The 25,943-nt window shown below is 58.2% G+C and overlaps 2 protein-coding genes across 6 annotated transcripts in view; both read right to left on the reverse strand.

Annotated features, from left to right (window-relative positions):
• Positions 1 to 3: 3 nt before the first annotated feature.
• Positions 4 to 3,389, reverse strand: CLIC3 (chloride intracellular channel 3). Its single transcript, XM_063174683.1, has 6 exons — positions 3,279 to 3,389; positions 2,282 to 2,391; positions 1,797 to 1,922; positions 1,551 to 1,657; positions 1,079 to 1,254; positions 4 to 747 (listed from the first exon to the last, which is right to left on the reverse strand). The coding sequence occupies exons 1-6, from the start codon at positions 3,387 to 3,389 to the stop codon at positions 586 to 588; spliced, it is 792 nt and encodes a 263-aa protein (XP_063030753.1). The 3' UTR covers positions 4 to 585.
• Positions 3,390 to 3,733: 344 nt separating this feature from the next.
• The window catches only part of ABCA2 (ATP binding cassette subfamily A member 2), a 35,048-nt gene continuing 12,838 nt past the window's right edge, over positions 3,734 to 25,943 (reverse strand). For 2 of the 5 annotated variants that reach the window (XM_063174592.1, XM_063174596.1), the window contains exons 9-49: positions 25,060 to 25,394; positions 24,661 to 24,820; positions 24,321 to 24,449; positions 23,873 to 24,040; positions 23,044 to 23,140; positions 22,520 to 22,693; positions 22,337 to 22,439; positions 21,673 to 21,787; positions 21,148 to 21,338; positions 20,766 to 20,916; positions 20,263 to 20,467; positions 19,642 to 19,806; positions 19,154 to 19,337; positions 18,673 to 18,885; positions 18,161 to 18,357; positions 17,898 to 18,080; positions 17,298 to 17,476; positions 17,089 to 17,209; positions 16,065 to 16,352; positions 14,807 to 15,025; positions 14,552 to 14,654; positions 13,886 to 14,211; positions 13,217 to 13,430; positions 12,933 to 13,038; positions 12,526 to 12,637; positions 12,044 to 12,104; positions 11,614 to 11,788; positions 11,413 to 11,528; positions 10,818 to 10,965; positions 10,491 to 10,614; positions 9,530 to 9,662; positions 9,251 to 9,368; positions 8,953 to 9,131; positions 8,507 to 8,648; positions 8,034 to 8,168; positions 7,753 to 7,856; positions 7,394 to 7,486; positions 7,003 to 7,105; positions 6,730 to 6,867; positions 6,315 to 6,521; positions 3,734 to 6,095 (exon numbers count right to left, since the gene is read on the reverse strand). In XM_063174592.1, the coding sequence (XP_063030662.1) occupies positions 6,060 to 6,095; positions 6,315 to 6,521; positions 6,730 to 6,867; positions 7,003 to 7,105; positions 7,394 to 7,486; positions 7,753 to 7,856; positions 8,034 to 8,168; positions 8,507 to 8,648; positions 8,953 to 9,131; positions 9,251 to 9,368; positions 9,530 to 9,662; positions 10,491 to 10,614; positions 10,818 to 10,965; positions 11,413 to 11,528; positions 11,614 to 11,788; positions 12,044 to 12,104; positions 12,526 to 12,637; positions 12,933 to 13,038; positions 13,217 to 13,430; positions 13,886 to 14,211; positions 14,552 to 14,654; positions 14,807 to 15,025; positions 16,065 to 16,352; positions 17,089 to 17,209; positions 17,298 to 17,476; positions 17,898 to 18,080; positions 18,161 to 18,357; positions 18,673 to 18,885; positions 19,154 to 19,337; positions 19,642 to 19,806; positions 20,263 to 20,467; positions 20,766 to 20,916; positions 21,148 to 21,338; positions 21,673 to 21,787; positions 22,337 to 22,439; positions 22,520 to 22,693; positions 23,044 to 23,140; positions 23,873 to 24,040; positions 24,321 to 24,449; positions 24,661 to 24,820; positions 25,060 to 25,394 (6,450 nt within the window). In that variant the 3' untranslated portion in view covers positions 3,734 to 6,059. The remainder of the gene's footprint in view (positions 6,096 to 6,314; positions 6,522 to 6,729; positions 6,868 to 7,002; positions 7,106 to 7,393; positions 7,487 to 7,752; positions 7,857 to 8,033; positions 8,169 to 8,506; positions 8,649 to 8,952; positions 9,132 to 9,250; positions 9,369 to 9,529; positions 9,663 to 10,490; positions 10,615 to 10,817; positions 10,966 to 11,412; positions 11,529 to 11,613; positions 11,789 to 12,043; positions 12,105 to 12,525; positions 12,638 to 12,932; positions 13,039 to 13,216; positions 13,431 to 13,885; positions 14,212 to 14,551; positions 14,655 to 14,806; positions 15,026 to 16,064; positions 16,353 to 17,088; positions 17,210 to 17,297; positions 17,477 to 17,897; positions 18,081 to 18,160; positions 18,358 to 18,672; positions 18,886 to 19,153; positions 19,338 to 19,641; positions 19,807 to 20,262; positions 20,468 to 20,765; positions 20,917 to 21,147; positions 21,339 to 21,672; positions 21,788 to 22,336; positions 22,440 to 22,519; positions 22,694 to 23,043; positions 23,141 to 23,872; positions 24,041 to 24,320; positions 24,450 to 24,660; positions 24,821 to 25,059; positions 25,395 to 25,943) is intronic. The other 3 variants (XM_063174593.1, XM_063174597.1, XM_063174594.1) reach the window with 2 other exon arrangements.

Consider the following 25,943-nt stretch of genomic DNA (forward strand, 5'->3'; position numbering starts at 1 on the left):
GTCTTACTTGCAAAGCTTTTATTGATTTCCAGGAACTCTGAAGCTTTACTTGTGCTTTCCCTGCTTCACAACCCCAAAGTCTGTTGAGAGCTTCCTAATAGTGAGTTTTGGGGGGAACTGACCTGTGTCCATTACCTGTGCTATCCCCCTCCAGCTCCCTTCATAGGTCTCTATGGCTGTGCCAGGTCCTCTTACCTGGTGCAGGTGTGAGGGCACCCTGTGGTGCCTGCTGCCCAGGTGGGTGACACAGTCTGCCTGCCTGTGCAAGTGGCTGCAGGGCAGCTTGCTGTCCCCAACTCTGCCCCTGCCTTCAGCTGGGCACAGCTATGGCACCGATGGTGCCCATGGCCGTGCCCGTTTGCCCTCATCCTGATGCTCGAGGGGCCACAGAGCTTGTCCTGGTTGTGAGGAAGGGTGGGTGGCACAAGAGGGGCTGAGTGCGCTGCAGATTGCTGCCAGCACCTGTGTGCCAGTGGAGGGAATTTGGGTGCGAGTGGCAGAGCTCTCCTGAGCAGGCAGGGGCAGGGTGGGCGCTGACCTCCTGCCGGACCCCAGCCTTGGCACCCACCAGGGCACGTGCCCGGCTCACTGCGGTGCCCGGACCACAGAACGATAGGCCTGGATGATCTCCTGGCTATTGGGGCAGGTGTATTTGAACTCCTTGGTTTCGCTGGCACTGTTGAGGTACCGCCACACGCCCCGCAAGTCCTTGGGGATCCCAAAGCGGCGGTAGTGCTGGCACACAACCTGTGGGTACCAACGGGGGAGACTTGCCTGACGCTGTGCCAAGGAGGCCACTACCACCAGGGCAGGCACCAGCTGGGAAGGGTGGCAGGGAGCCAGGGACATTCATGGCACTGCACAGTGGAGGGCTGGCACTCGGGATGCAGAGAGGAGTGGGATCTGTGGGAGGGCATGGTGCTGGGCCAAGCTCCCAGGGAGAGGAATGCTGGAGGGCACAGAACTGAGAGCAACTGGGAAAGGAGCAGGGGCTTGCTGTAGGTACCAAGAGGAAAGTCAGGGCATAGGGATGTCAGGGAAAGGAGAAGGGCATGGTGCTGGGATGCCCGTGGCTTACCTGAACAATGTTGAGCTTTGGCAGCAGGTTGCAGTCAGCCAGTGTGAGGTGGTCTCCATCGAGGAAATGGCGCTGGGAGACCCGGAGGTGGGGGTCCTGGGCCAGCTCGTGCTCCAGAGGGGCACTCAGGTACTCATCCAGCTTCAGCAAGGCCCGCAGCAGGCTCCGCTGCAGCGCTGCAGGGAGGGTGGCCAGGTCACAGTACAGCCCTGCTCTGCTGTGGCCTCCTGCCAGGCCAGCCCAGCCCAGGTGTCCAGGCAGCACCTGTCAGCCTCTTCCCACCTGGCTCAGGGTGGCACCTGCCTCTGCCCTCCCACAGAGGCCTGGCATAGCCCGTATAGAGAGGGCAGTGCCTGGACAGACCTGACTGTGGACTCGGTGGGGGGACTGGGAAAGCTCAGTGTGACCCGGCTAAGCTTTGGGGTGTGGCACCCGAGAGGTTGCATGGGGTGGTCCCCCACCCGCTCCTCACCCTCGTCCTGGGCAGGTACCGGGTTCTTGATGAAGGCAGAGAATTTGTGGAAAATGTCATTCCCAGCCAGGCTTGACTCCGGGTACTGTGGGACCAGACTGGGGCACCTGCGGGGATATGGGCACAGCTGAGGCAGGTACCAGAGGCTGACAGGCTCATGTGCTGTCAGCCCCCTCATCCCCCAGCTTGTCCTGCCCTTCTCTAGGGGAGCCCCTTCCTCCTCTCAAGGCGGCACCAGCCACTGACAGGGGGGGGCTCAGCTGGTCCTCCAGGAACTCCTCAATGGTGATGGTGTCGGTCTTGGGCTCGCCGTTGTAGAGGAGGACGGGCAGCTGGGCACCTGGAGCGAAGTCCTTCAGCACGTCCAGTGCCCTGTGGGAGATGGGTAAACCACTGATGCCTGGCATGTCCAGGGTTCTGCAGGGCACTGTGTGTGTGTGTGTGTTCATACTGTGCACGTGTCCCGAGCAAAGGGAGTTCTGGTGGGCTGGTGCACAAGGTGGTGCCCTCAGGCCCCTCCTGCCTCAGTGTGTGGCCAAGGGAATACCTGCCAACCTCCCCCAAGCACCAGTGGTCACCTGGGGAGGTACAAAAAGCTCCCTGCATCCCATAATGCCCCACCCTTCACATCCCTTCCCAGAGTGGTGGGGACCTACCAACCTCCCACCCTGATCCTGATCCATGATCCTGGCCCCAGGGCTGGCACCCCTTGGGAGAGGGCCACCACTCACCTCTTCACGTCCACAGTGGTGAGGGTGAAGGGCACCCCTTTGAGCAGCAGCACCATGAAGAGCCGCTGGCAGAAGGGGCAGTGCCCTACGCTCTCCCCGTCCTCGCTTGCCTGTGGGCACAGAAGGAGAGCTCAGCTGCCCTTTCGCCCTGGCATGGTCTCAGTGGGGTCTGTCCCAGAGGGTACAGGGTGAAGATGATAGGGCACATGCCCCAGCCCAGCCTGGCAAGCTGTGCTGCTGTCCATGGCACCTGCCACGCACGGTAAGGCGCCAGCTCCTGTGCCTGACCCTGCCTGCTCGCTGAGCCTCAGTGCCACACCCCAGAGCAGCCACATGGCACAGCAAGTGCTGGCCCTGGCACCCTCTGGGGACAAGGACATCCAGGCTGCGACAGCCTCACAGTGTCAGCAGGACAAGGACTTGAGAGCAGGTGTGGCAGCAGGGGTGGCAGTAGCAGAGGACAGTCCAGCAGCAGAGATGTGCCAGAGGAAGGTAACAGAGAGACCGGTGGCCCTGCCAACCCCAGCCACAATCCCATGTGAATTCTGTCCTGGCCTGCACAGCCAGACAGACTGCCCTAGCCAGGTGGTGGCAGGGAAGGGCCTGGCAGGTGCAGGCAGATGCTGTGGTGCTGGCCTGCTGGGCCTTGTTTTCAGGGGGAACCTGGTCCAACCTCCCCAGGTTTAGCACCCACAGCCCCTGTGCCTCCAGGGCAAGCAGCGTGCCCTGGAAAAGAGCCCGAGCTGCCTGCTGCCTGTTCTGCTGCCTATCCCCCCCACCTGCCTGCTGTCCCCTTCCTGCCCCACTGTCTGTTGTCAGCCCCACTGCCTACCCAGTGCCTGACCCACTGCCCGCTATCTGCCCCCCTGCCTGCCCAGTGCCCACATCTGGGCACTGCAGTGGACAGGGGCAGCCCAGCCACCCCACCACAGCACTGCCAGAGTTGGTTGCCAGAGCTACCAGCGGCCTGGGGCACTGACCTGAGGACCCCCCTCACCTTGATGAAGAGCTGGATTTGGGGTTTTTCGGCCATGCTGCGCGGCGGCTGCTGCTGTACTGCTGTACTCCGAGTGCCGCAGCTGAAACCACGGCCCCTCCCAGCCCACATTCCTCCTCAGGGTGCACCCGCTCCCACCCACGCCTGGCCCCATGGCATGGACAGGACGCCCTGCTGTGGGGCCCTGCCACGGTGGCTGCTGCCAACCCCAGGCCGGTAATGCAGCTGGTGGCATTGCCAGCTGCTGCCACTCCTGCCTGTACCCCCAACCACCCCACAGTGCTTGAATGACGACAAGCACTGGGCACAGACCTGTGTTGTGCCCCAGCACACGCTGCCCATAGCAGGATCCTGAACCCCCACCCTGGGCACTGCCACTCTCCTCCTCAGCCCAGGCCCTCCCAGGTACCCAGCCCTGCCATTCCCCCCATGCCCAACTACACAGCCTCAATGGATTCAGTTATTATTTTTTATTTAAAACGGTCATTATTTTCACATTTCATCTTCTTTTTGTTTGGTAGCAATATACAGGCAGCTCCAAGATGTCCCCACCCCCAGGGGCCCCACGCCCGCGGCTGAGCATGGCACTGGCGCCATGCCCGCGGCTGGTGGCCAAGGACGTGGAGGGGGAGGCAAGGCTGGAAGCGGGGCCAAACTCAATCAAGTGAACAGTGTTAAGGCAGCAGCCACCCCTGCCCTGGGGTGCTACCTTCCTGCTCCACCCTTGGACTGACTCTAGCACAGCGACTGTGCCCGGGCAGGTCGGCCACTGTGGCCACCCAGGCTGTGTGGGCACCTCCACTGACCCTCAGAAGCCATGCAAATGATGGCATGGTGGCAGGGGGAAGACTGGGTGGACAGGGAAGACACTGTGACTGGGTGCCAGTGCTCTTCTGGAACCTGGAACAAGAGTGTACTGTGGCAGGTATGGGGCAAGGATAAAGCCCAGAGCATAACAGCACTGCCCACTCTGGGGTGCTCCAGGGTGCCACCAAGGTGACAGCTGGGGACTCAGAGATGACACTATCCCCTCTCCCTGATGGCAAACGGCAAACTTTGAGCTGGCTTGTCCCCCAGCATCCCCTGGGGAAGGCAGAGTGTGGCAAGCATAGGAGCAGGGGCACATTGGTGGGGGCTGCACCCCTGTGCCCTCCAACCCATCCCAGATCCAGCCAGTTTCCCATATGCCATTTAAAAAAATGGTCTGAAAAATCTGAAAATAGAGCTTCTTCTCCCAGTTTTCCCCCTATCGAAAATACTGTATATTGTATCACAATCCATAGCAGGTGGTATATGGGCCTGATAGGACCAGGGGGCATGGGGACAGTTGAGGTCAGGCCCTGCTCCTATGCCCAAGGGGGGCCAGAGCCAGCCTCTCTCCACCTCCCATAGCAACCAGCTGAGGTGCCTGGTGCTCTTCAGGGCCTCCAGCCAAGCCTGTGCCAGGAAGGCAGAAAGGGCATCGGAGCACAGGGCAGACAGACCATGGCTGCTCCCCAGGAAGGTGCACAGCCGCCCTGGGGGATTGCCAAAGACTGTGGCACCCAGCAGGGGAGCAGGTCAGCATCACAGGCCCACCTCTGGGCACAGCTGCAACTTGTTGAGAGCTGCAGGCGCCAGCCATGGTCCCTGTGGGTGACAGGGCAGCAGGACCCTCTGCAAAAAGGAGGAGCACTGCTGACTAAGGGGGTGCCCACTGCTGGCCAGTGACACTGCCAGTCCCACTTCTGCAGTCCATCCTTCCCTCCCCACCACCCCAGGCACCACGGCCAGGCTGCTGGCACCCACCGCGACTGTCCCGACCTCGTACCTTAAGGCCACTCCACCACCAGCTTCCAAAGCCAAGCTGGGGTGCTGCAACCCCTCTCCCAGTACCACCAGTGACCCAACAATAAGAACCTAGTGCAGCTGGTTCCCGTACAGGGCTGGACACTGAGGAACAAGTGTCAGGACACAAGTGAAGTGGAAAGGGACACAGCAGAAAGGTGGCAGAGCTGCAGCAATGCCCTGTGATAGGGGAAGCAAGTGGTGAGGGCAGGCAGGAGGCAGGATCAGAGACTTGAGGGTGGGTGACATGACTAGGGGCAGAGGGGAGAAACAGCTGGTGCCAGCATGTGAAATACCCTGTGAAATACCCACCCCTCTACGCTGCCACATGCCTCTGCAACAGCACTGCTGCCTGGGGACGAAGCCAGTGCCCAAGGCCAGGCAGGGCCAGGGCGAACAGACCCCAGGGTGGGCAGGACGTACCAGTGAGGCCAAGACTCCCAGTGACATCCCGCTGGTGACAGAAATCAATTATGGGTGAAGGACCAGAGCACCTGCCCAGTGGTGCCCAGGGCAGCATCAGCCAGGGGGATGTGGATGCAGCCATCCTTCTTCTAGCTCCATGGGGCCAGGCCTGGGGAGGTACCTACAGCCAAAGGTCCCCAGAGTCAGTGCAACAGGAGTGTCCAAAGGCACTGCTCACAGGCCTGTGTGTCTGCCCCAAAGTGAGTGGGGCTGGCAGTGCTGGCAGCAAGCCAGGTCCTTTCCTTCTGAGTCTCCATTCATGGCATGTTGAGGACTATGCCCCCAGCACCATGTGGTGATGCTGCTCCAGAGCTGAAGGGGGAAACAGCCACCCCAGTGGTGGCTTCCAAGGTCCATCCAGGCATTGCCGTACCCACTGTGTCCTCCCTGGCATGTGGCTCCAGCTGTGGCAACTCCACTCCACGGGGCAAAGGGAGGGGAGAGGCCAAAAGGGTTTGGTGGCTTGACAACACAGCTGTCCCTGGGGTCTCAGCACAGCGTGTCCGTGTTGAAGGAGAGCTGAGCCTGGGCAGGGAGATAGGCAGGGCTCAGGGGCTGCCCACTCAGCCAGCATACCCAGGGCATCAGAGTCTGGCACAGGCGGCAGAGCAGGGAGCCCCCACCCCTCCCAGGCCCAGCCACTCCATTTTGTCACCTCTGTGGTGTCACAGCACTGAGTCCCAGGGCCTGTGATACAGACACAGGTGGGACCAGGAACACCCAGATCTGGGGACAACCTCTCACCCTCTCCTCCTCAAAGCTGATGAGGCCTTCGTCATCAGTCTCCAGGTCCTCCTGCTCCTCCACCACGAGGGCCCGCAGCTCAGTGGGGGCGGTGCGGGGGCGCAGCAGGCTCAGCACACGCTCCAGGGGGGACTGCAGGACACAGCTGGGGCTGGTCTCCTGCTGCTCCAGGTTGTCACTTTGCTTCTTGGCAAAATTCACAAACACCTGAGGACAAAGGGGCAGGAGACTCAGGTATTTGCAAGCACCTCCATCCCATGCTTGCAAGGTCAGGACCCAGGGCATCCTGCTGTGTGGTGGCCGTCACCATACTCCCCATCTAGCTCCAACCCCTGCCCCAAAGGCAAATCCTGCCTGGCACGTTGGCACTCCCCGGGGAGAAGCATCCAGCTGCCCATGCTGTCCCCAGTCTTACATTGTCCAGTGTGGTTTGGCTGACAGAGTAGTCTTCAATGCCCAGCACATCTACCACCTGCTCCATCTTGCTGAAGACCTGTGCCAGTGAGATCTGGTCTGACTTCAGCTGGTACTGGGCCTTGGTGTGATGACGCTCCTGGGAGGCGATCACAGAGGGGACACTGAGCCCTCACTCCCTGACTCCCTCCCATCACCTGATGGAGGATGAAGGCTGCTTCTGCCCTGAAGTGGGGGCTGGCAGGGGACAGCATGGCCACCATGGGCAGCTCACCTTGAGGACAGCCTCAGGGAAGTTACGGTTGAAGAACCTCACCACCTCCTTGACATTGAGGCTGGACTTGGTGCGCACTGTGATCATGTAGCCATCACCAAACCTGCACAGGAACAAGGCACCAAATGAGGACCTGTCCTCTCATCTGCTCCCCCATGACCCTATGGAAGGGGACCATGCTCTCAGCCACTACTGGACACCAGGTCAGTGGCAGGGCACTTCAGTGACCCTACTCCTGCCCACCTCTAGAGCAGCACCCACACAGAGGGCTGGTATCTTGTCACAGATGCCACACTGTCACCGAACGATGGGGATCCAGCCCCCTCCTGCCCAGTGGAACACAGGCTGCTGGGCCCCATGCAGGCATTCTGAGCTCTTGCCAGGCTCTTACCTGTTCTTCAGGTGCTGAATGCTGCCAAGACACTTGAGCCGCCCGTTCACCATGATGGCCAGGCGGGTGCAGAGGGCCTCGCACTCCTCCATGCTGAGGTGACAAGGGAGGGTTCAGAGGAGGGCATTGGAGAACAGTGCCAGGGCTGTGGTGGGGGTAGGTGGAGAGCTGGGCCTCCCAGGCCATCACCCAAGTGCAATGGCCCCACCACCAGGGATGAGAGAATGCAACAGAGGGTGTGTCCCAGGCTCCCCTTGCTCCTCATGCCAGGGACTGGGGAGCCAAATGCTGGGGAGCCCTCTCCCTCCCACACAGCACCTCAGGCTTGGAGGCATCATGAGCACAAAACCCCTCTGGACCTGTGAGACGTGAGCACCACGGAGCGACCCGTTTTGATGACATCCAGGATGAGGTTCCAGAGGAAGCGCCGTGCCTTGGGGTCCATCCCTGTGGTTGGTTCATCCTGGGGGATAGACAGCACCCTCAGACATGCGAGCCTTGGGACGGACCCTGCCACTCCCTTCCTGTCCTGAGTCCAGCTCAGGCCACCATCCCACACTCCAGGAGATGCATGGTGTGTGGTGAAGAAGGGGATTGGGCACCTCCCACCTGGAGTAATTTTTCTACCCTCAGAGCGCACCAAGAAGATGAAGGCTGGGTATCCAATGAGCGCAATGGCTGTGGATAGCTTCCTCTTGTTGCCCCCACTGTAGGTGCTGGCAGGCTTGTCTGCATACTTGGTCAACTCCAGCTTCTTCAGTGCCCACTTGACCACCTGCAAGGCATGGGGGACTGCTGTCATCCTGCCAAGGCCACAGGGCTGGCAGAACAGGCAGGGGTTGGGCTCCGTGGCACATCAGCTGCTGAGGGGACTACTAGCCAAGTTCCAATCAGGGAAGCCCCACGGCAGCCCCTGGCAGAGCCATGAGCACTGGTGGGGACCTGCAAGTGCATGTGCCTGGCCCTGGCAGCCCACGTGGGCACACTGCTAGGGTGGCACTGCCACGAGAGCAGCAGCACTGGCTCAGGCTGCCACTGCTGTCCAGTGAGATGCCATCCCTGTGGCACAGCACCAGCCCTCGGATGCTGCCAACTGCTTGCCCAGAGCCCTACCCGTTCCTCATCCTTCCAGGGGATGCCACGCAGGCGGGTGTAGAGCTCCAGGTGCTCCTGGGCTGTCAGCTCATCAAAGAGCGCGTCGAACTGGGGGCAGTAGCCCAAGCTCTGCTGGACCTGCAGGAGCTCCTTCAGGATGCTGTGGGAAAGGAATGAGCGTTTGTGGGAAGAAAGAATTCTTCTTGTGAGGACTGCTGCTGAGCCCCCTTTCACATGCCTTTACACTGGAGCATCTTCCCCCAAGTAAAACCCCACTGGGCAGCCTCAGCACAGGGCCACTGTCTCTTGACCCACATCCCAGGCAGATGATCACCCAGGAGGACACAAAGTTGCCGAGTCCCACTGGGACACACAAGCTCACTCATGCTGCTTTACCCTGGAAGCTTTCCAAGCAGACCCCATCCCATCCCCAGGAAAGCAGGCAGCCCCCAGGCCCACCTTACCTGTGTCCGTTAATGAAGGCCTCTCCACCTGTGGTGCTCTCATCCCCTGTCAGCATCTTGAATGTTGTGGTCTTGCCTGCACCGTTGACACCCAGCAACCCAAAGCACTCCCCAGGGCGCACACCCACACACAGCCGGTCCACAGCCAGGATGCGCCCAATTTTGCGGGACTTGTACACCTGGCAGGGAAGGGGATGGGGACTCAGCACACCAGAAGCCATCTGGACCCATTGCCCCACCCACATCCCTGGGCTGGGCTGGTCCCTGGAATCTCCTTGCAGCCTGATGCAGCCCCCACCTTCGTGAGGTTCTCAATCTTTAGCATGTCATTGTCGGCGTCACCACGCAGGACCCGGTGCCTCTCATTGGCCACATCAATGTCATCCTCAATGGGTTTGGTGGAGACGGGCAGGCGCCTGTGGGAGGGAGCAGAGGCAGGGGGGAATGTGGGACCAGGAGCTGCACCCCTGACAGGACCAGGCAGCTCCCACTCAACACTGCCAGAAAGGCAGCCTGAAGCTCAAGGGTGCCAACGGCAAATCTTTACCCCAACATCCCTGCCCTGTGCCACACTCACTGGGGCTTCCGGAAGAAATTGTACTGGCACATGATGGTGATGAAGAAGCCAACAAAGCCTTCAATTGTCATGGCAACAAGCCCCCGTGTCACGATGTCCCATTCGAAGGGTGATTTCATTTTATCAAACTGCCCTGAAGAGGAGGAAGAGCATAGAGCAGCTGGGGACACCTTCCCATGGAGACAGCTTGGTTGTCCCTCCTGAGTTGACCTATGACAATGACACCGCTCCCATGCTCACCCACCACAGCTGCCTGGGCTGATCATAACACAATGCCCTCTCAGAGCATGGGTGCTGTGGAAATCGTCTGGCAAGTTTTCAACCTCATTGGGATGAATCAACCCAGCTGAGAGCGGAATCAGAGGGATTTGTCAAACCCTGACCCAAAACTGTCCCTCACAATGTCAGCAGCACCCGGATTATGTACAGAAGCTGCTCAAAAAACAGAGAGCAGGGGAGCTTCTGAGGCCAGGATGAAGCTGTAAGTGGCAAAAGGCTTATGTTGGTTGGGCAGTGCAGACCCAAAGAAACCCTGTCTATAAGGAGAATCCCGGCAGCCTCCATCCCTCCTGTCACAGCACAGACCCACCATGGCCCACCACAGCTACACTATGCTGCCAATGAGATCCACCATAGCCTTGCCATGGCCCACCACAGGCAGTGTGCAGCAGCAGCAGAACCACACACCTCTGTCAGGGCTCACACCGTCTTCTCCCCATGGGGCTGCTATTTGGGATGGCCCAAGGAACCACTTTCAGAAATGCTGGCACCATGCCACAGCTGAGCCTCAGCTGTGTCTTCTTCTGTGCCCCATCTAAACCACCCCCTTGGCTTTTTGCTCCAGGTTGCTCTGGGCCTTGGGACACCCCCATGGGGCAGGCAGAGGGGATGTGCCAGCATCAGGGTCCCCTCCAGCTCCACATGCCCTGGCACAAGGGAAGGAGAGAATAAGAGGCCATACCAATCTTTGCATAGTACTCATTGATGTATTCATTGTAGGCCATCTCCATCAGGCCATGGCCCAGGTTGTAGTTAGGGAACACGAGGAAGCAGCTCTTCAGGTAGCTGTTCACCAACTTCAGGTCCTGTGGGGACAGCAGAGAGAACACAACCATCCACCAACCCCAAGTGAGTGGTAGGAGCAGGATCCCCAAGATCCAGCCCAGTCAGGTCTCATGGCTGATCCTGCTGGAAACAGAAACCTCCTGAGGTCCCTCCTGGCCTGAGCTGCCTCACAGACAGAATGGCAGCATCTCCCTTCCTGGTGGCAGAGCTGTGAATGCCGTACCTTGTCGTGCTCAAAGAGCTGCAGCAGAAACGTGGCGACAGTGGCTGTGATGCCAATGAAGAGATTGATGACGATGAGGAAGACGTAAGCAGAGCTGGGCACCTCAAACCAGAAGGAGGCTGGGTACATGATAGGGGTGATGGACCAGCTGGGGAGGTGAGAAGAAGCAGCACACATCAGTATGGCAGCAGAGGGGCAGCCTTGGCACTGCCCATCTTCATCCTGCTGTTCCCAGGCTCTCCCATGCCAGCCCTCACAGCCACTGCACTCCAACCAGCTATGGGGGCTGCAGAATATCACAGAATGGTTTGGATTGGAAAGGACCTTTCAAGGACATCTAATCCAGTCCCTGGCCATGGGCAGGGACACCTTCCACTAGTGCTCCAAGCTGTCCAACCTGGCCTTGGACATTTCCATGAATGGGGCAGCCATAGCTTCTCTGGGCAATCTGTGCCAAGGCCTCACTGATCCCATAATGAAAAATTTCTTCTTAATATCTGGTCTAAATGGCTATCTTTTAGTTTAAAACCACCACCCCATAAGACTCTGGAGGCATCCCTGGTGCCTCCTGACTACCGCCCTCTGAGCAACATACCCATAGAGCAGGAAGAGGGACAGGACAGCAGGGAAGTTGGTGGGAGAGGTATATGCTGGGAGGTCAAACACGAACAGGATGATGATGCAGCACGTGGCTGGCACCAGGTAGTTTAGCTGGAGAAGACAGAAACATCTGTGACTGCCCACTCCCTGACACAGCCCCGGAGGCCAGGCCAGTGGGGCCACGTGTCCCACTTACCATGTCCCACATGTAGTTGGCCAACCAGTAGATGACAGGGTCACAGCCACTCACAAACTGCAGGTGTTTGGCCTTGGTGGCCTTTTCGGCCACCAGGAATACCACAAAGCTGGCTGGGACGAAGGACATGGCCACAATGATGAAGATGGCAATCACCACATCTGTGCCTTGCAGGCTGGATGGGGAGCAAGGAGAATATAGAATCCATCACCCTCAGTTGCCTGGGAAGGGCCACCCACCCTGGTGTGGGACAGTCACTGTGCACAGATCAGGGCATGGAACATGGACTCCCACATCACAGCCACCCTGTCTCTCCCCACCATGCAGCCTGTGAAGCAGAAGCCTCCATCTTCCCATGCAACCACCAGTAAAAAGCCCCCTACCTCCCATGGGACAGCCACCCTCCCTCAGACCCTCTCCTTGGACCTACAGGTAATCCAGGGACAGGCTGGCACTCGTTTTGTTCATGGGGTGATTTGTGACTGTGATGCCTGCAACGACCAAGAAGAAACATGGAAGCATGAAAACTGGCTTGGGACACAGAGCCCTGTCCCACATCTGCCTGGTCCTGGCTCTGAGCAGGATGGGCTTCCACCCTGAAGCTCAAGAGGAGCTGGGCTCTCTGAAGCAACTCAGCACCTCAGTGCCAAGCCCTTCCCTCACTGGAGAGCACCCCTAGACATGTCACAAGTCCAGGCACTTCCAGGCAGCACTTTGGGACAGTCCAGCCCAGGCCTGGCAAAGAGCTCGTCCCAGCTCTCATATCTCAGAGCTGAGGTGTGTGAACCCCTGTTCCAGCTGGACACTAGCCTGCTTGGCCCAAGGTGGACACTGCACTTTGGAGCCTGGTTGGACTATACCCTAATGCTGTTCCTGACATGCTCCTGCTCTCAAGCACCCGCAGATCCTCACCATAGGCAGCAGGGTTGCCCTTGCTCTTGGGCAGGTTGGCTCTCAGGATGGCATTGTTGAGGGCATTGAGGTAAGTGGGCATGCTGTGGTAGCCCTTGTTGTTGTAGAAGACCTGGAGGAGGAGAGAGGAACAGTGGGACATGGCAAGAGAGCTGGGCCCAAACATGTACTGGGAGAGAAGGATACAATGGGATGGACAGCCACGCACGGGGCAGGCATCCTGTGCTCAAGGCTGTAGGGAGAACAGGCCATTGCTGGCTGTGCTGGGCCAGAGCTGCTGACCATTCCCCTGTGGCTGGAGCCTCCCAAAGCACTTGGGGAGATGCAGAAGAGCAGTCCCAGGGGTTCCTGCTGCCCCCTTTCCTCCCCACCTATCTGCCCTGCCCTGAGGTGCAGTGCTGTCCCACCTGGGCCGTTCTCCGCACGGCAATCTTGCGCACTGTGGCCGGAGCCCTGGCTCCGAAGGAGGCCGGGATGGATTTCTGGACATTTCCAAATGTGAGTGCCCCATACCTGTGGGACAAGGCACTGCTGAGGAAGCTGCAACTGGCTGCCCCCCACCTCCAGGGGTGGAACCATGCTTGAGCATGTTGCTGAATCCAGCCAGCACCCTGGGGCAGGTGTCTCCAGACCCCTGGTTCTCATCCCTGCTCTGTGGTGCAGGACAGACCCTCCCGGCCTCCCCTCTTGCCTGTGCAGCCGGAAGCGGTCCGAGGTGTAGAGAAGATACTCAGAGACGTTGCGCCCTGTGATGTCTGTCAGGATGTCTCCTGTCACCACCTTCATCTGTGGGGGATGGCCCCCCACGCCACTAGGGCAGGAGAAGCCAGTCCCCTGCATGGAGCAGGTGCACTTGATGGGCTCATGGATGATGTGGGGCAGGGCAGGGGCTGAGGTCACGGTCCCTGAGGAGCAGAAGGGGGGGCTCACAGCCAGGCTCCTGCCTGCCCCAGCTGCTGGGGACAGCATGAGGGTGGGGTGGTTGGGCAGGCAGGGTCCTGGTGACCAAGAGATGAATGTACAAAAAGCTTTGGGGGGACAGAGATTCAGAGATGGGCCATGAGACAAGGGTGGAGAAAGAAAGGGCTGGGGACCACATCCAGCAAAGCTGACGCAAGGCTGGCCAAGGGGCTTTGTGACAGTGTCACCATCCAAGGGGCTCTACTGGCATGGCTGGGGCTCAATGGGGACAGCGTTCCAGGGTCAAAGCCACATTTTCTGCCCAACAGAGCTCTGCTGCGTGGCCAGGCCAGACTAACAGGTACTCCCAGAGGTCCCTGGAGCCACTTCTGTGAGGAGAGGCATTGTCTCCCTGCTGGAGACAAATCCCAGACACAAGAGCACCCAGCATAGGTAATACCTTTAAGAGTGGAGAAAGTTGTGGAGTTCCAGGCATGGAGCAGGTCCTCATCCACTGACATGGGGTAGTCAGAGGGAGCCGGGGATGGAGGTGGTGGCACAAAGTTGGAAAGTGGAAGGCCCTGGGTGAAGGAGTCGATGCACATGGCATCAAAGTACTTGGCTGCCAGCATTTTGGACTCATTGCTATTGAGGTTGAGGGTCTGCATGGGTTGGTCCAGCGTGTTGTTAAAGGGTGTCTTGAGCACGCAGGTGGCCCCCACACCAGAAGGAAGATGGAAAGTGTTCACCAGCTGCTGAGGGCTGGCATCAGGAGACAGCCTAATGCTGCAGAAGCAAGGTGTAGGAAACAGATCTCAGCACCACGGCTATCTTCTTCTGGAACCTCCCTGAGGCCTTGGCACTGATCATGGGCACACACAGCCTATGCCTGGCATGACTGAGCTGCTAATCACAGTGTCAGGGCTCACACATCTCCTGGAGACACGCTGTCCAGGACAGAGATTGTTTTCTATCAGGGGACATGGCACCAGCCAGACTCTGCTCCAGGCCTGAGCCAGCCCTGGCACTAGGCCTTCTGTGGGCTGCCCTCCCCACTTGCCCCCCTTACAGTCCCATGGAGGGGCCTTGGGCACAGGGTGCTGGTCACCAGCAGCGCAGCTCTCACCGGTACTCACGCCGCTCCTCATTGGCGTAAGGAATGAAGTTACCCTTGGGCTGAGTGTAGTTGTGGTATTGGGATGGCGAGAGGATGAGGGGTGGCAGGTCACCTGTGGGGACAAGGACAGGAAGCTGCTCATACCCACAGCAGCACTGCACACAGGGAGACTGTCCTGGCCTTGTCCTCCTGCAGCCAGTGGCCACACTGGAAGAGGCAGAACAGGTCGCCCAGCATGCAGGTAGGTAGGTGGCTTGCACGCACCTATTTCGGGCACAGAGAGCGCCACAGTCATGGCCACGCAGACGAAAAAGGCGGGCAGCAGGATCTGCGAGAAGAGGGCCTTGGTGTTGCGCTTGGCGCAGTGGAAGCGTTTGACGATCAGCCCATGGAACTGGCGCAGCTTCAGCCACGAGCCTTCCAGCTTGAAGCTTCCCCGACCTGCCAGGTCACGATCCTCTGCTTCCACCTCTGCTTCTTGCTCTGGGACGGAGGGGAACATCAGCCCTCTGGCACAGTTACTCCCACACCTGCCTGGGCTCCCAGGAAGCTGAGCCAGATATCCAGCCCAGCTCAACCACCCCAAGGGTAAGAGCAGCACCCAACCCCAAGTCTGCCACCAAGCCACAGCAGCAGTGCAGTCAGGAGCATGGTATCTGGCTGGCAGGTTCCTCTTGGCCCCAAAAGGAAAATTTAGACAATAGTTTAAAAAAAAAAACAACCTAATTTGGTGCTTTTTTCTAGGACTCCTCCATTTTCCCATCAGCTCTGCCAGCTGGTGGGGGGTCAGCACACACAGGAACAAGGGACAAGACACAGGTGGGAGTCCCAATGAGACAGTGGGAGCTCTGTCACAGCACTATCTCACCTCTGCCTCCCACACCCCTGGTGGAAGGAAGAGGTGGCACATCCCTAAATTAGTCACATGAGTTGTGAGATAACCCAGAACAGGATCTCTGACTACAGCAATAACTTCAAGGCACCTGATTGCACCCTCTCTATACAGCAATCCCACCATCCATGCGGGGAGAGCCTTGCAGCTGGGGCAGGGTATGACTGGTGAAGCCATCACCTGGAAGGTGATTCTGTGCCCAAGGACCAAGAGGAGAACCCCAACTGGTGACAGGTGGGAAGAGGCCATGTTAGTGGGGCAAGTCTGCAAGGTGGCACTGGAGACCCACAGGAGGCAGAGGCAGAGCCAACACTGGCTGCGCTCACTGGCTTCACGCCTTGGCATAAGACCGTCATGGCACACCCTACCAGCATGGGGTGCAAACTCATGGAAAGAGCCTGTTCCCAGCCCTCCCACCCAGGCTGTGGCTCTCTGGTTGCTGTGTTGCTGGATGCCCCATCAGCCCCCTCCCCATGGGCTCTCATCCCAGCAGTCACAGCCACCCATCTCAGTCACAACCAGATACCCTGAGGGACCGGGTCAGCTTTGCCCACCCGGGGCGAACCCTCCACATCCCAGCTAAGTGCCACCCCCGGCCCCTGCCACTGGCCAGGCACCAGCAGCACCAACCTTGCAGACTGATGTTATCGGGGTCCTGCCGGTTATCGAACAGGGGCACGTAATCCCCAAAGAATTCAGAATAAGCCCCACCTTCATCACCACGCACGGAGCCCACCGAGGACGCTGAGCGCAGGGATGCTTGCGACTGCGCCAGCTTGGAGCAGGTCACCAGGTTGCTGAGCTCCACCTCGGGTTTCTCTGGCATGGCTGCTTCAGCCAGGGACTCCCCATTGGCTTCAGACTTTGGGCCCAGCTCAGAGGCAGGTGGTTGCAGGGCATCCTTGGAGTCCTTCATGTCTGGAAGAAAAAATGTGGGTTGCCACCAGCCAGGCTACTCTACGCTGCAGCACAGCACAGACTGGGAATGGATTGTACCACAGAATCACAGATTGGTTCAGGTTGGAAGGGACCCCATCTCATTCCAGCCCCTTGCCAAGTGCAGGGAGACCTTTTACTAGACCAAGTTGCTCCAAGCCCCATCCAACCTGGCGTTGAACACTTCCAGGGATGGTGCACCCATAGCTCTTCTGCATTACCTGTGCCAGGGCCTCACCACCCTCACAGGGGAGAATTTCCTTCTAACATCTAATCTAAACTTCTCTTTTCGTTTAAAACCATGCCCCCCTTGTTTTAACACTATCTGTCCATTTAAAATCCCTCTCTCCAATTTTTTCAAGCCTCCTTTAGGCACTAGAAGGTGCCATAAGCTCTCCCTGGAGCCTTCTCTTCTCCTGGTCAACACCTGCAGCTCTTCCAGCCTGGCTCCATGGCAGAGGTGTGCCAGCCCTCAGAGCATCTCCAGTCTCCATGTTGTCCTCTGGAGACCTGTGCTGAGGACACCAGAGCTAGCCACTAGTCCAGGTGAGAGTAAAGCCAGAGTGGAGCAGAGGCTGGCTGCCTTTGGCCAAGATAGGCTCTGCTGGAAATCTCTCCTTCACCTGGGATAGGAGATTCCTGCAGCCACCAAGCCCAGCAAGATCACAGAGCCCCTCACTAGCCCCGCAGTACCTTGTGCCCCCCCAAACACCCGTACCGGCGTCACTGTTCTCCAGAGACTGATCCTCCTCAGACACCTTCAGGAAGACTTCCTCCAGCGTGGTGTCCATCAACCCAAAACTGGTGAGGTCTAGCTCTTCCAGGCTCTGCTCCAAGTGCTGTGGGAGCAAAGTGCTGTGTGAGGAGGGCAGATGTCCACAGTGCCACAGCCCCGTGCCTGCCAACTCTGCCAGCCCCTGCAGGTACCTGGAAGAGCCTCTCAAAGCAGCCCTTCTTGACAGCCTCACTGGGCAGGATGTAGGAGAGCTCTGTGTTGGTGTCTGAGATGAGGAGGCAGGAAGCCACATACTTCTTGATGAACTGGGAGACACGAGGCTCAGAGCAGGGGCTGACAGAGGAGTGGCTCAGGGGGCTGTGGCCTGTCTCTGAAGCAGAGAGACAGTACCCATCAGTCAGCTCACACCAGGCCTCCCTCCAAGACCCCCCACATCTCCCCTACTCCCCAGTGCCATAGGACCTTCCCTGTCACCCTGACTGGCCTGGGGACGGTCTTCTGCAATGTGGCCCACACTGGACATCTCAACGCACAGGGCAACCCACAGGCTCAAGAGAACCAGCACCTGGAGAAAAATGCCACTGCTGTGTAAGGTCTGGCCAAGGACTCAGTTGGGAAAAACTAATGCTGAGCAATGGGGCCTCCTACACCCCTGCCCCATCCCTTCTGCCCTCCATGTGGCCTAAGGAGACTCAGGATGGGAACACTTGGGTGTTGACCTCTCCTTTCCTGGGCTGAAGAAGGCGGGTGCCATCTACTCCTTTAACAAAGGGTCCCACTGCTCCCCAGACCTGTGCCATTCCTGGTGTCCGACTGCTTCTTCACCACTGTCAACTTGTAGCCATCACCATAGGTGCTCTTGAGGAACAATGGAGAACCACAGCACTTGAGCTTGCCATGGGAGATGATGGCAATGCGGTCCCCCAGCAGGTCAGCCTCATCCATGTGGTGTGTGGAGAGCAATATGGTCCTCCCTGACGGCAGCACAAAGCCTCAGCACAGGGGCCATGGCTGCCACAGAGGAGCATGCTAGGCTCTGCCCAGCTCTGCTCACCTGGCTTGTACTTGAGGATGAGGTCCCAGATGGCCCTTCGGGCATATGGGTCCACACCAGCTGTGGGCTCATCCAAGATAACAGCTCGCGACCCACCCACAAAGGCAATGGCCACTGACAGCTTCCTCTTCATGCCACCTGAGAGAGTCTGCACCTGGCAGTGCCGTTTATTGGAAAGTTCCAGGTCCTCAATCATCCTGGGGAGAGGGCAGAAGCACCAGGAATGCTGTGGGGGCTGTGCTGGTGCCCAGTGCCTGTGGGGGGTATGTAATGGCTCTTCCCCACATGGTATCTGCAGCCTTCAGCTGCTGGGACTGCCCAGCTGCAGTCAGGCTATGGGAATCTTCTGCTCACTTCCACAGCCTGACACCCCAAGGGTGGGAAAACAGCTGGTGGAGCTGCTCCATGGGAAACCACTGCCACCAGATTGCCCCCCATAGCACAGCCAGCAGGAAGGAGACTCACTCATGCCAAAGGCATGGAGGAAGACAAAGGAGCTGGAGAGTGCCTACTTGTCCATCTCCTTGCGGATCTCCTCCTCTGCCATGCTCTTGAGCTGCGAGTAGAACCAGAGATGCTCCTCCACCGTCAGCCTGTCAAAGAGCACGTTATGCTGGGGACACATGCCCAAGTTCTTCCGGATCTTGTCCATCTCCGTACGGATATCATGGCCATAGATGGTAGCAGAGCCCGATGTTGGAGGGAACAAGCCAGTGAGGATGGACCTGGATGGATGGAGAAAGGCAACAGTGTGAGGGAGCTCATACAGGCCCTAGTCTGGCCCCAGTCCCAACACCTCTGGGAGCACCTGCTGGGCCCCAGGCAGAGCAGTATCAGCACAGCGCCACGAGTCTAGTCCTGTCCCATGTTTGTGCCAGCCCCACACCCACACTGCTGCCCTCTGGGCATGGTACCAGCAGCCACAGGCCCCTGCCTCACACCCTGCAGCTGGCCAGAGGAACATGGACTCTCTCTGCCTGGACAGGCACTCACATGGTGGTGGTCTTGCCTGCACCATTGTGCCCCAGGAAGGACACAACCTGGTTCTCGTAGAGGTTGAGGCTCAGCTTGTTTAGCGCCAGCTTCTTGTCTGTCTTGTAGACTTTGGTGAGCTTGTCAATGCAGACGACCAAGGGGAGGTGGGTTGGCTCCTCCTCGATGCCCCTTGTCTCCTCTGCTGTGACAGTAGGATGGTGAGGAGCCAGGGGAGGGCAGGGAAACCAGGCCTTGAGTGGAGTTCCCCAGGAATGAATCAACCCTCCTCCATCCCATGGTGGCTATGCTGGCCTGTGGTCCCTTCCCCTCTGCTTCTTGCCAATTTTCCCCCTCCCACACCACAGTGGCAGCTCCCAGAGAGGCCACAGTGTTTGGTCCAGTATCCTGCCCTGACAAGAGCACAGGGGTCCATGGCCAAGGCAAGACCCTGCGGCAGAGTCAGGGTCCCCCTTGTGCCACCCACTGCCACCCGCAGCTGCCCTCACCCAGCCTCCGGCTCTCCATGGCACAGGCCTGATCCTCCTCCATGATGCTGAGGCGGGTGTTGCGTGACCATGGCCAGGTCCACTCCCAGGTCTCCACGCGCCCATTGCCCAGCCAGTAAGACTTCTGGAAAGGGAAGTACCAGGGCCGTGGCAGGCCGAACATGCCTGCAACCACAGCCCCAGGGAGTCAGGGCCAACCCTACACCCAGGCCCATGCAGAAGCTGCTGAGGACTGGGTCAGAGCTTGGCATGGGCAAGGGCTTGGGAGTTTTCCCAGGTCAGGTCACCACGGCAGGGTGGGGGCTGTGAACACTCCAGCTGACTGGGCTCAGGGTAGCTCTGTGGGCTGTGCCAGGAAACAAATTCCCTTGGGATTCAGGTTGGGTTGGCTCATGCTTCAGCTTTACAACGAAAAAATCAAGGAGCAACTGAGATGCTTCCACAAGGGCCGGGATAAAGGAGATTGGTATCTCAGCTGCGGACATCTGGCTTTGCTACAGCCAGCCCCTGAATTGAGACACCTGGCTGACACCAGCAGATAAGAACATGTGGGAGGTGTCCCCCAGCAAAGAGGCTCCTGTAAGGTCTGGGGGGCCCTCATGCCCCTCTGCCCACACGTACCCGGGTGCACAGCCTCGATGTACCACGTGAGCACCCCATACACCATGGCATCCACGACCAGCATCATCATGGACAGCAGGAGGTTGAAGTCATCTCCTTCCACAGGTGACTGGCTGAAGGTGTGCCACTGGATACCCACGCCAGCCACCTCATACAGTGCAAAGTACTTGGAGCCCAACCCAAAGGCGGTGGTGGACATGAGAGACTGTGAAGAGGTAGAGGGAAGGGAATGGGAGGTCAGCAGGAACCGCAAGCCAACTCCAGAAGAACAGGTTTGGGTGAATTCCTACCTAGTGCTGCCCCACCCAACCCCATGGAAATGCTCCTGGACCTGAGAGGCACCAAACCTTCTGGAGATACCTCCAAAGCCCCACAAGGAGTTGGTTCATACAGGCAATGGCTTGCCTAGGGCTTGGTGACAGTTTGGTGGCTTTGTACTGGACATGAGGTACCTGAGGCAAACCTGGGACCAAGTGTGTCCCCAGCTGCTGCAGCCAACTCACCGCAATGCACTTCTCAAAGGCTGTGATCTTGTCATGGGCTACCTCCTCCCGGATGGCCACATACATGTAGGGCACGTAGCTGAGGAAGTAGATGATGCCACCACAGGCAGAGGCCAGCTTGGCCTTGGAGTAGAGCACCGACACCAGAAAGCTGCGGGAAGGACAGCATTTCCTTGGATCCCACCCCACCAGGACTTTCCCCACACCATCTAGTTTTGGTGGTGTTGAGGCAATAAACTGGCTCCCCGAATCAGTGGCTTAGAGGGACTTGTGCCCCTCCACTGGCCCTTGCCCACACAGCTTCCAGCACCCTCGCTCCATGGCACAAGAATGTGGCACTGCCCATGCCCCTTTACTGCCCAGCACAGAGCAGGCAGCTCACCAGAACATGATGGTGGCCACAGCATAGATGGCAAGGAAGAGCCATATGATGAGGACGTCGCTATGCATCAGGACCTTGCCGTACTTGAGAATGGCAGTGAGTGCTGTGACCGAGATGGAGAGCTGGACAAAGCCAGTGATGAACCAAGCCACCCAGTGCACCGCATTGTTCAGGCCCATCATCTTCATCACCTGTGAGGCCAAAACTACTCAGCAGGACTGTCCCCAACCCTGTGAACCCCTGCTTCTATTCTCGCTGGGCTAGGAAGGCAAGGGGTAGCACCAAGGGGCAGGACACAGCACCCTCTATTGGGGTACCAAGGAGCTCAGTTCCCTCCAGGGCTGGCCAGGGATCATCTCATGCTGGGGACACTCAGAAGGACCAGCTCTGCCCAGGGATTTTGGATCTGCACTTGCCCTAGTTCATGTAACCCAGAAATACAAGGAAGGTGACCAGGGACACAGCACAGAATGTAGGGCGCAGATATGCCCACTCCTCCCCAAGAATCCCTTCCACCATCCCTACCTCTTTCAGGCGATGCTCCTTCTCTGTCACGATGTGCTGGATCATCATGGCCACTGAGTAGACCCAGGAGATCACCATGCAGAGAGGCATCATGTGCTCGATGACAAAGAGAAAGCTGATGGGGTAGAAGAAGAGAGGGGAGAACTGGATGATGGCACTGCCACAGAGACCTGCAGAGACCCTGGGGCAAGGGGCCTTGGAGGGGCTCTCCCACTGCTTCGGGACAACTAGTCTCTAACCCTGCTCCTCCTTAGTGCCCTAAGAAAGAACTTCTCCAGTGAGTCCACAGGACAATCCAGTGTCATGGCCGGCAGCCTTTGCAGGCAAGTAGTAGCCACAGGCTCCACCCAGGGCCGTAGCTACCCTGGTGTGGATGGGGCTCTCTTCAACCTCCTGCCCAGGAGTGTTGGTGGCTCTGGGACTTCTACAGGTGCTGCCTCCAGACCACTGTAATCCATAATTGCCAACAGATCCATGTGCCATTTCTTTACTTTCCCGTGCCTTCCTGAGCCTGGTAGTCCAAGGAATTGGACTTAACTGGCTGCCCATCACTCCCAGGGTCACCAATCTCATTCTGGCCCCCAAACTTGTTCTCTTTTCCCAGCTAAAGTATCTTGGCCTGCAAAGTGGAAGAAGGAAGGTCCTGCAGGTGAGTGTTACTCACTCATCCCGGGTATAACACGGGTACGGGAACATCTGTACATAGTTGCCAGGCTCCACCACATCGTGGCCAACAAATGTGTTGATAAGGGCACGCTCCATCATGTCTGTGGAAGAGAAGGAGAGGCCAGGCTGAGCGCAGAAAGGCCAAGGCCATGGGCAGCTGTGGCAGAGCACTGACACTTACCCTGGATCCAGACAAAGCCATAGAGGAAGTAGAAGCGGCCGCCGGTGTTGGGGCCAGGCCGCCAGTATGCCCGCCGGATCTCGTTGGTCTTCTCTGTGAAGCTGGAATTCTGCCGGATCTTGTACATGACATGGGGAGGCAACGAGCCATCCCTGTTGGTCTGGAAAATGACACCTGTGGGCAGCAGAAGAAGCAGGGAGTCCACAGGGGCCAGCCACATCAGCCAGCCCATGGCAACAGGCAGGGATGGGGAGGGTACCGCGAGCGTTGCCATGGATGAGACGGGTGGCATGGCTGGGGATGTGGACATCCATGGGATACAAAGGCACACAGACAGCAGGCCATGTCAGTAGGAGAGCCAGGACAGCAGCCTGGGGCAGAGGATGGGCACTATATTGGCACCACCTCATCCACCCAACATGTGCACCAAGGGACCCACATCCTGAAGCCAGTGGCTTCAGGGCACAGCTGGAGAAGGGCAAAGCTTCGGGGACCCTGAGAACAGCTGGTTCCCAGGGACATACTGGCAAAGACCGTGACATTGTCCTGATAGGCCTGGTTCAGCGTGTAGTTGACAATGCTCTCCTCATCTGGGAAGCCTTTGAAGATGTCCACGCTGACCTAGTCAGAGGAGAATCGTAGAATCACTAAGACTGGAAAAGCCCTCCAAGATCATTGAGTCCATTAACCCAAACACTATCAAGCCCAGCACTAAACCACACCCCCAAGTGTGAAATTCATACATTTTCTGAACACAGGGGTAGTACCACCGCTCTGGTCAGACTGTCCCAGTGCTAACCACTCTTTCAGTGAAGAAATTTTCTGTAAAATCCAACCTAAACCTGCCCTGCTACAAATGTTAGGCTGTTTCCTGTTGTCCTGTCACATGGGAGAAAAGACCAGCCCCCACCTGGCTGCAACACCCTTCTAGGTATTGCAGAGACTTAGAAGATCCCTCCTGAGCTTCCCGTTCTCCAGGCTGAGCTCCCTGAGCTCTCAGTCCCGCCTCATCAGACTTGTGCTCCAAAACGTTCCCTGGTTCCACTGCCCTTCTCTGGACATGCTCCAGCAGGCTAGTGAGATCCCAAGGCCCTGGATGTGTCTAGCATACAGAGCCTGCAGACAGTACAGCATGCACCACCCAAAGCCAACTCCAGTCCCTGAAATCAACAGTGTGTGAGCACCTCCACCCTAGACATCTATCCCAAAGCTCTGGACACTGCAGGAACCACCACCTTCCCTAGAGGTCCTGTCCCATGCTCTTAAAAAGGTCTCAGCGGATCTGACCCTCTTCAGCCCAACAGAGGCTGGCTGTTGGTGGTTCAACCTTCCCACAGATGTGCTCCACCTCACCTTGGCCATGAAGCGGACCCAGCCGCAGGCAGCATTGTCAATGGTATCCAGCTGCTGGAGCAGGATGCTGGCATTGGGCAGGGAGAAGTTGCCATTGAGAAAGTTGTGAAGAACATCACTGTCAGAGACATTCAGAATCTCTGGGTGCTTGTGGAGGTCAGCAGTCAACTGAGACAGAGAGGAAGACATGGGAGGGAGAAGTTGGGGTATGCCTTGCCTCTCAGGTCACTGTCCACCCCCACAGACACAGGCAGGACCCAAAGCTCCTCCTGGGGATGAGGAGCAGCGTGCACACTGTGCAGGAATCCAGATTAGTCTCCACAAGAGAAGGTGAATACTAGGGAGTACCCCATGAAGAAGTTACACGGTCTCTGGGGAGTGGACAACCCCTTCTCCACTGCCAGGGTAGTAAATCCCAGGCAGGTTCATCCTCACCCCACTATCCTACCTGCTGGAGCCAGTGGATGCGCCTCTGCAGCCTGCCCTCCTCCAGGTAGGCTCGGATCTCAGGGGAGATGTTCAGCCATGCCTTGGCGTAGTGGGTGACATTGCCCACAAAGGCGAAGGTCTCGTTGGCCTGGGGGCCAGGCAGAAAGTCATACAGTGGGCAGAGGCAGGGGCTTCCCACTCTCTGGGATGACTAGCAGTCATGGAGATACCTGCCCACCTCCCACAGCCTGTGGGAGCTCCCTGTGTCTGGCAGTCAACCTCTTCCCTGCCACACAGCCCATCTGCAGAGCAGGATGGTGGGAGAAGAACGACAGGGGTCCCAACCTATGCATCCTCACCTTCAGGATGACCTTGTCAACTTCGGTGCCCACAGGTGCATACAGGATTTTGGGGTTGCTGGTCATCAGATGCACAAGGAGGCCCAAGTTTCGCTGCTCCTTGCTGGTGAAGCCCAGTGAGCTCATGTTGCCCTGCTTCAATGCCTCAGGCTCGATGGTCCTGCAAAGGGAGCTCAGGCTTTCTACTCTGCTTCAGGCTCAGCACCCCTTGCTGAAGGCAGCACCCACCCCTGCCCGTGACAGGCCTTCAAACTGACTCCAGTCCCTGCGTAGTGCTACCCAACACAGAGAGCATCCTTGGCTGCAGGACAAGGCTGCAGTACAGCACTCATCCTGCCTGCTCAGCAAGGGGTGACAGCACAGCAAGGAGAACCTGGAGCCATCCCCCAGTGCTCCTACCGGTTGTTGCCGCAAAGGATGGGCTGCAGCCCTGCCCAGAGCTGCACAAATGCTGAGAACTGCCCCTGCGGGTTGTCAATGCCAGATGGGCTCTCCCCGGCGCCCTCTTCCTCCTCTGCCGTGGCATTGCCAGCCGTGGCATTGGTGGTGGCCCAGCTGGTGCTGTTGGCCATGGGTGGCACGGCCTTGCTGGCACAGGCTCCTCTGGGCAGCAACTTAGCCAGTGCTGAGAGGATGTTCATGTCTTGGAGAACCTTCTCCATCTCCACCAAGTCCTCGAGGAGGGCACGGAGCCGATGCTGAGTGGCTGTGCTGTTCACTTCCTCCAGCTTCAGCTGTGAGTATGCGTGGACAAGGAGTTACTCATTGCTAGGACAACAGGGTCTTCCTGCCTTTAGGAAGGGACCAATGAGGACCTCAAGGAGTAGCAACTCCACTTTCTTGGTTAAAGGGTTGGAGCTGTGCCAAGGTTAGGGCCCTGGACTCATTGCTGTGCATCTGTGCCTATGGTGGCAAATGCTGGCAGGGACTTGCGTGAGGACACGAGATACAACTCAAGACAGGAAGGGTGGTCCTCTGTTCCTACAAAGGACACATCGAGCTTGGGTGGGACAAGGAGTGGGACCTCAAAGTCAGGCTTGAGCTGTGCCAGCAAGGGCTTTGCTGGTCCTGGGGAGAGAAGCTGGCTTCCTAAGGACACCTAGGAAGATGCTGGGGACACCCAGTCCCATCCAATAGGCAGTGTCCAAGCAAGTGCTAGAGGGGAAATCACCTGAGATCTTACTATGGAGCCAGGTGGGAGGGGGGTACTCATGTCAGAGAAGGGGGTGACCAAGGGAAGCCGGGCCATTGAACTGTTCCCAATCCCAATACAACACCAGCTG

Source organism: Melospiza melodia, chromosome 22 (genome assembly GCF_035770615.1).
Source record: "Melospiza melodia melodia isolate bMelMel2 chromosome 22, bMelMel2.pri, whole genome shotgun sequence".
In the NCBI taxonomy this organism is placed as follows: Eukaryota; Metazoa; Chordata; class Aves; order Passeriformes; family Passerellidae; genus Melospiza; species Melospiza melodia.

Coding starts and splice junctions, on each gene's coding strand:
- CLIC3 (XM_063174683.1), bottom strand. CDS start 3,389: ATGTGGGCTGGGAGGGGCCGTGGTTTCAGCTGCGGCACTCGGAGTACA. Junction 2,392..3,278: donor AAATCCAGCTCTTCATCAAG/GTGAGGGGGGTC, acceptor CTGTGCCCACAG/GCAAGCGAGGACGGGGAGAG. Junction 1,923..2,281: donor ACCACTGTGGACGTGAAGAG/GTGAGTGGTGGC, acceptor CATCTCCCACAG/GGCACTGGACGTGCTGAAGG.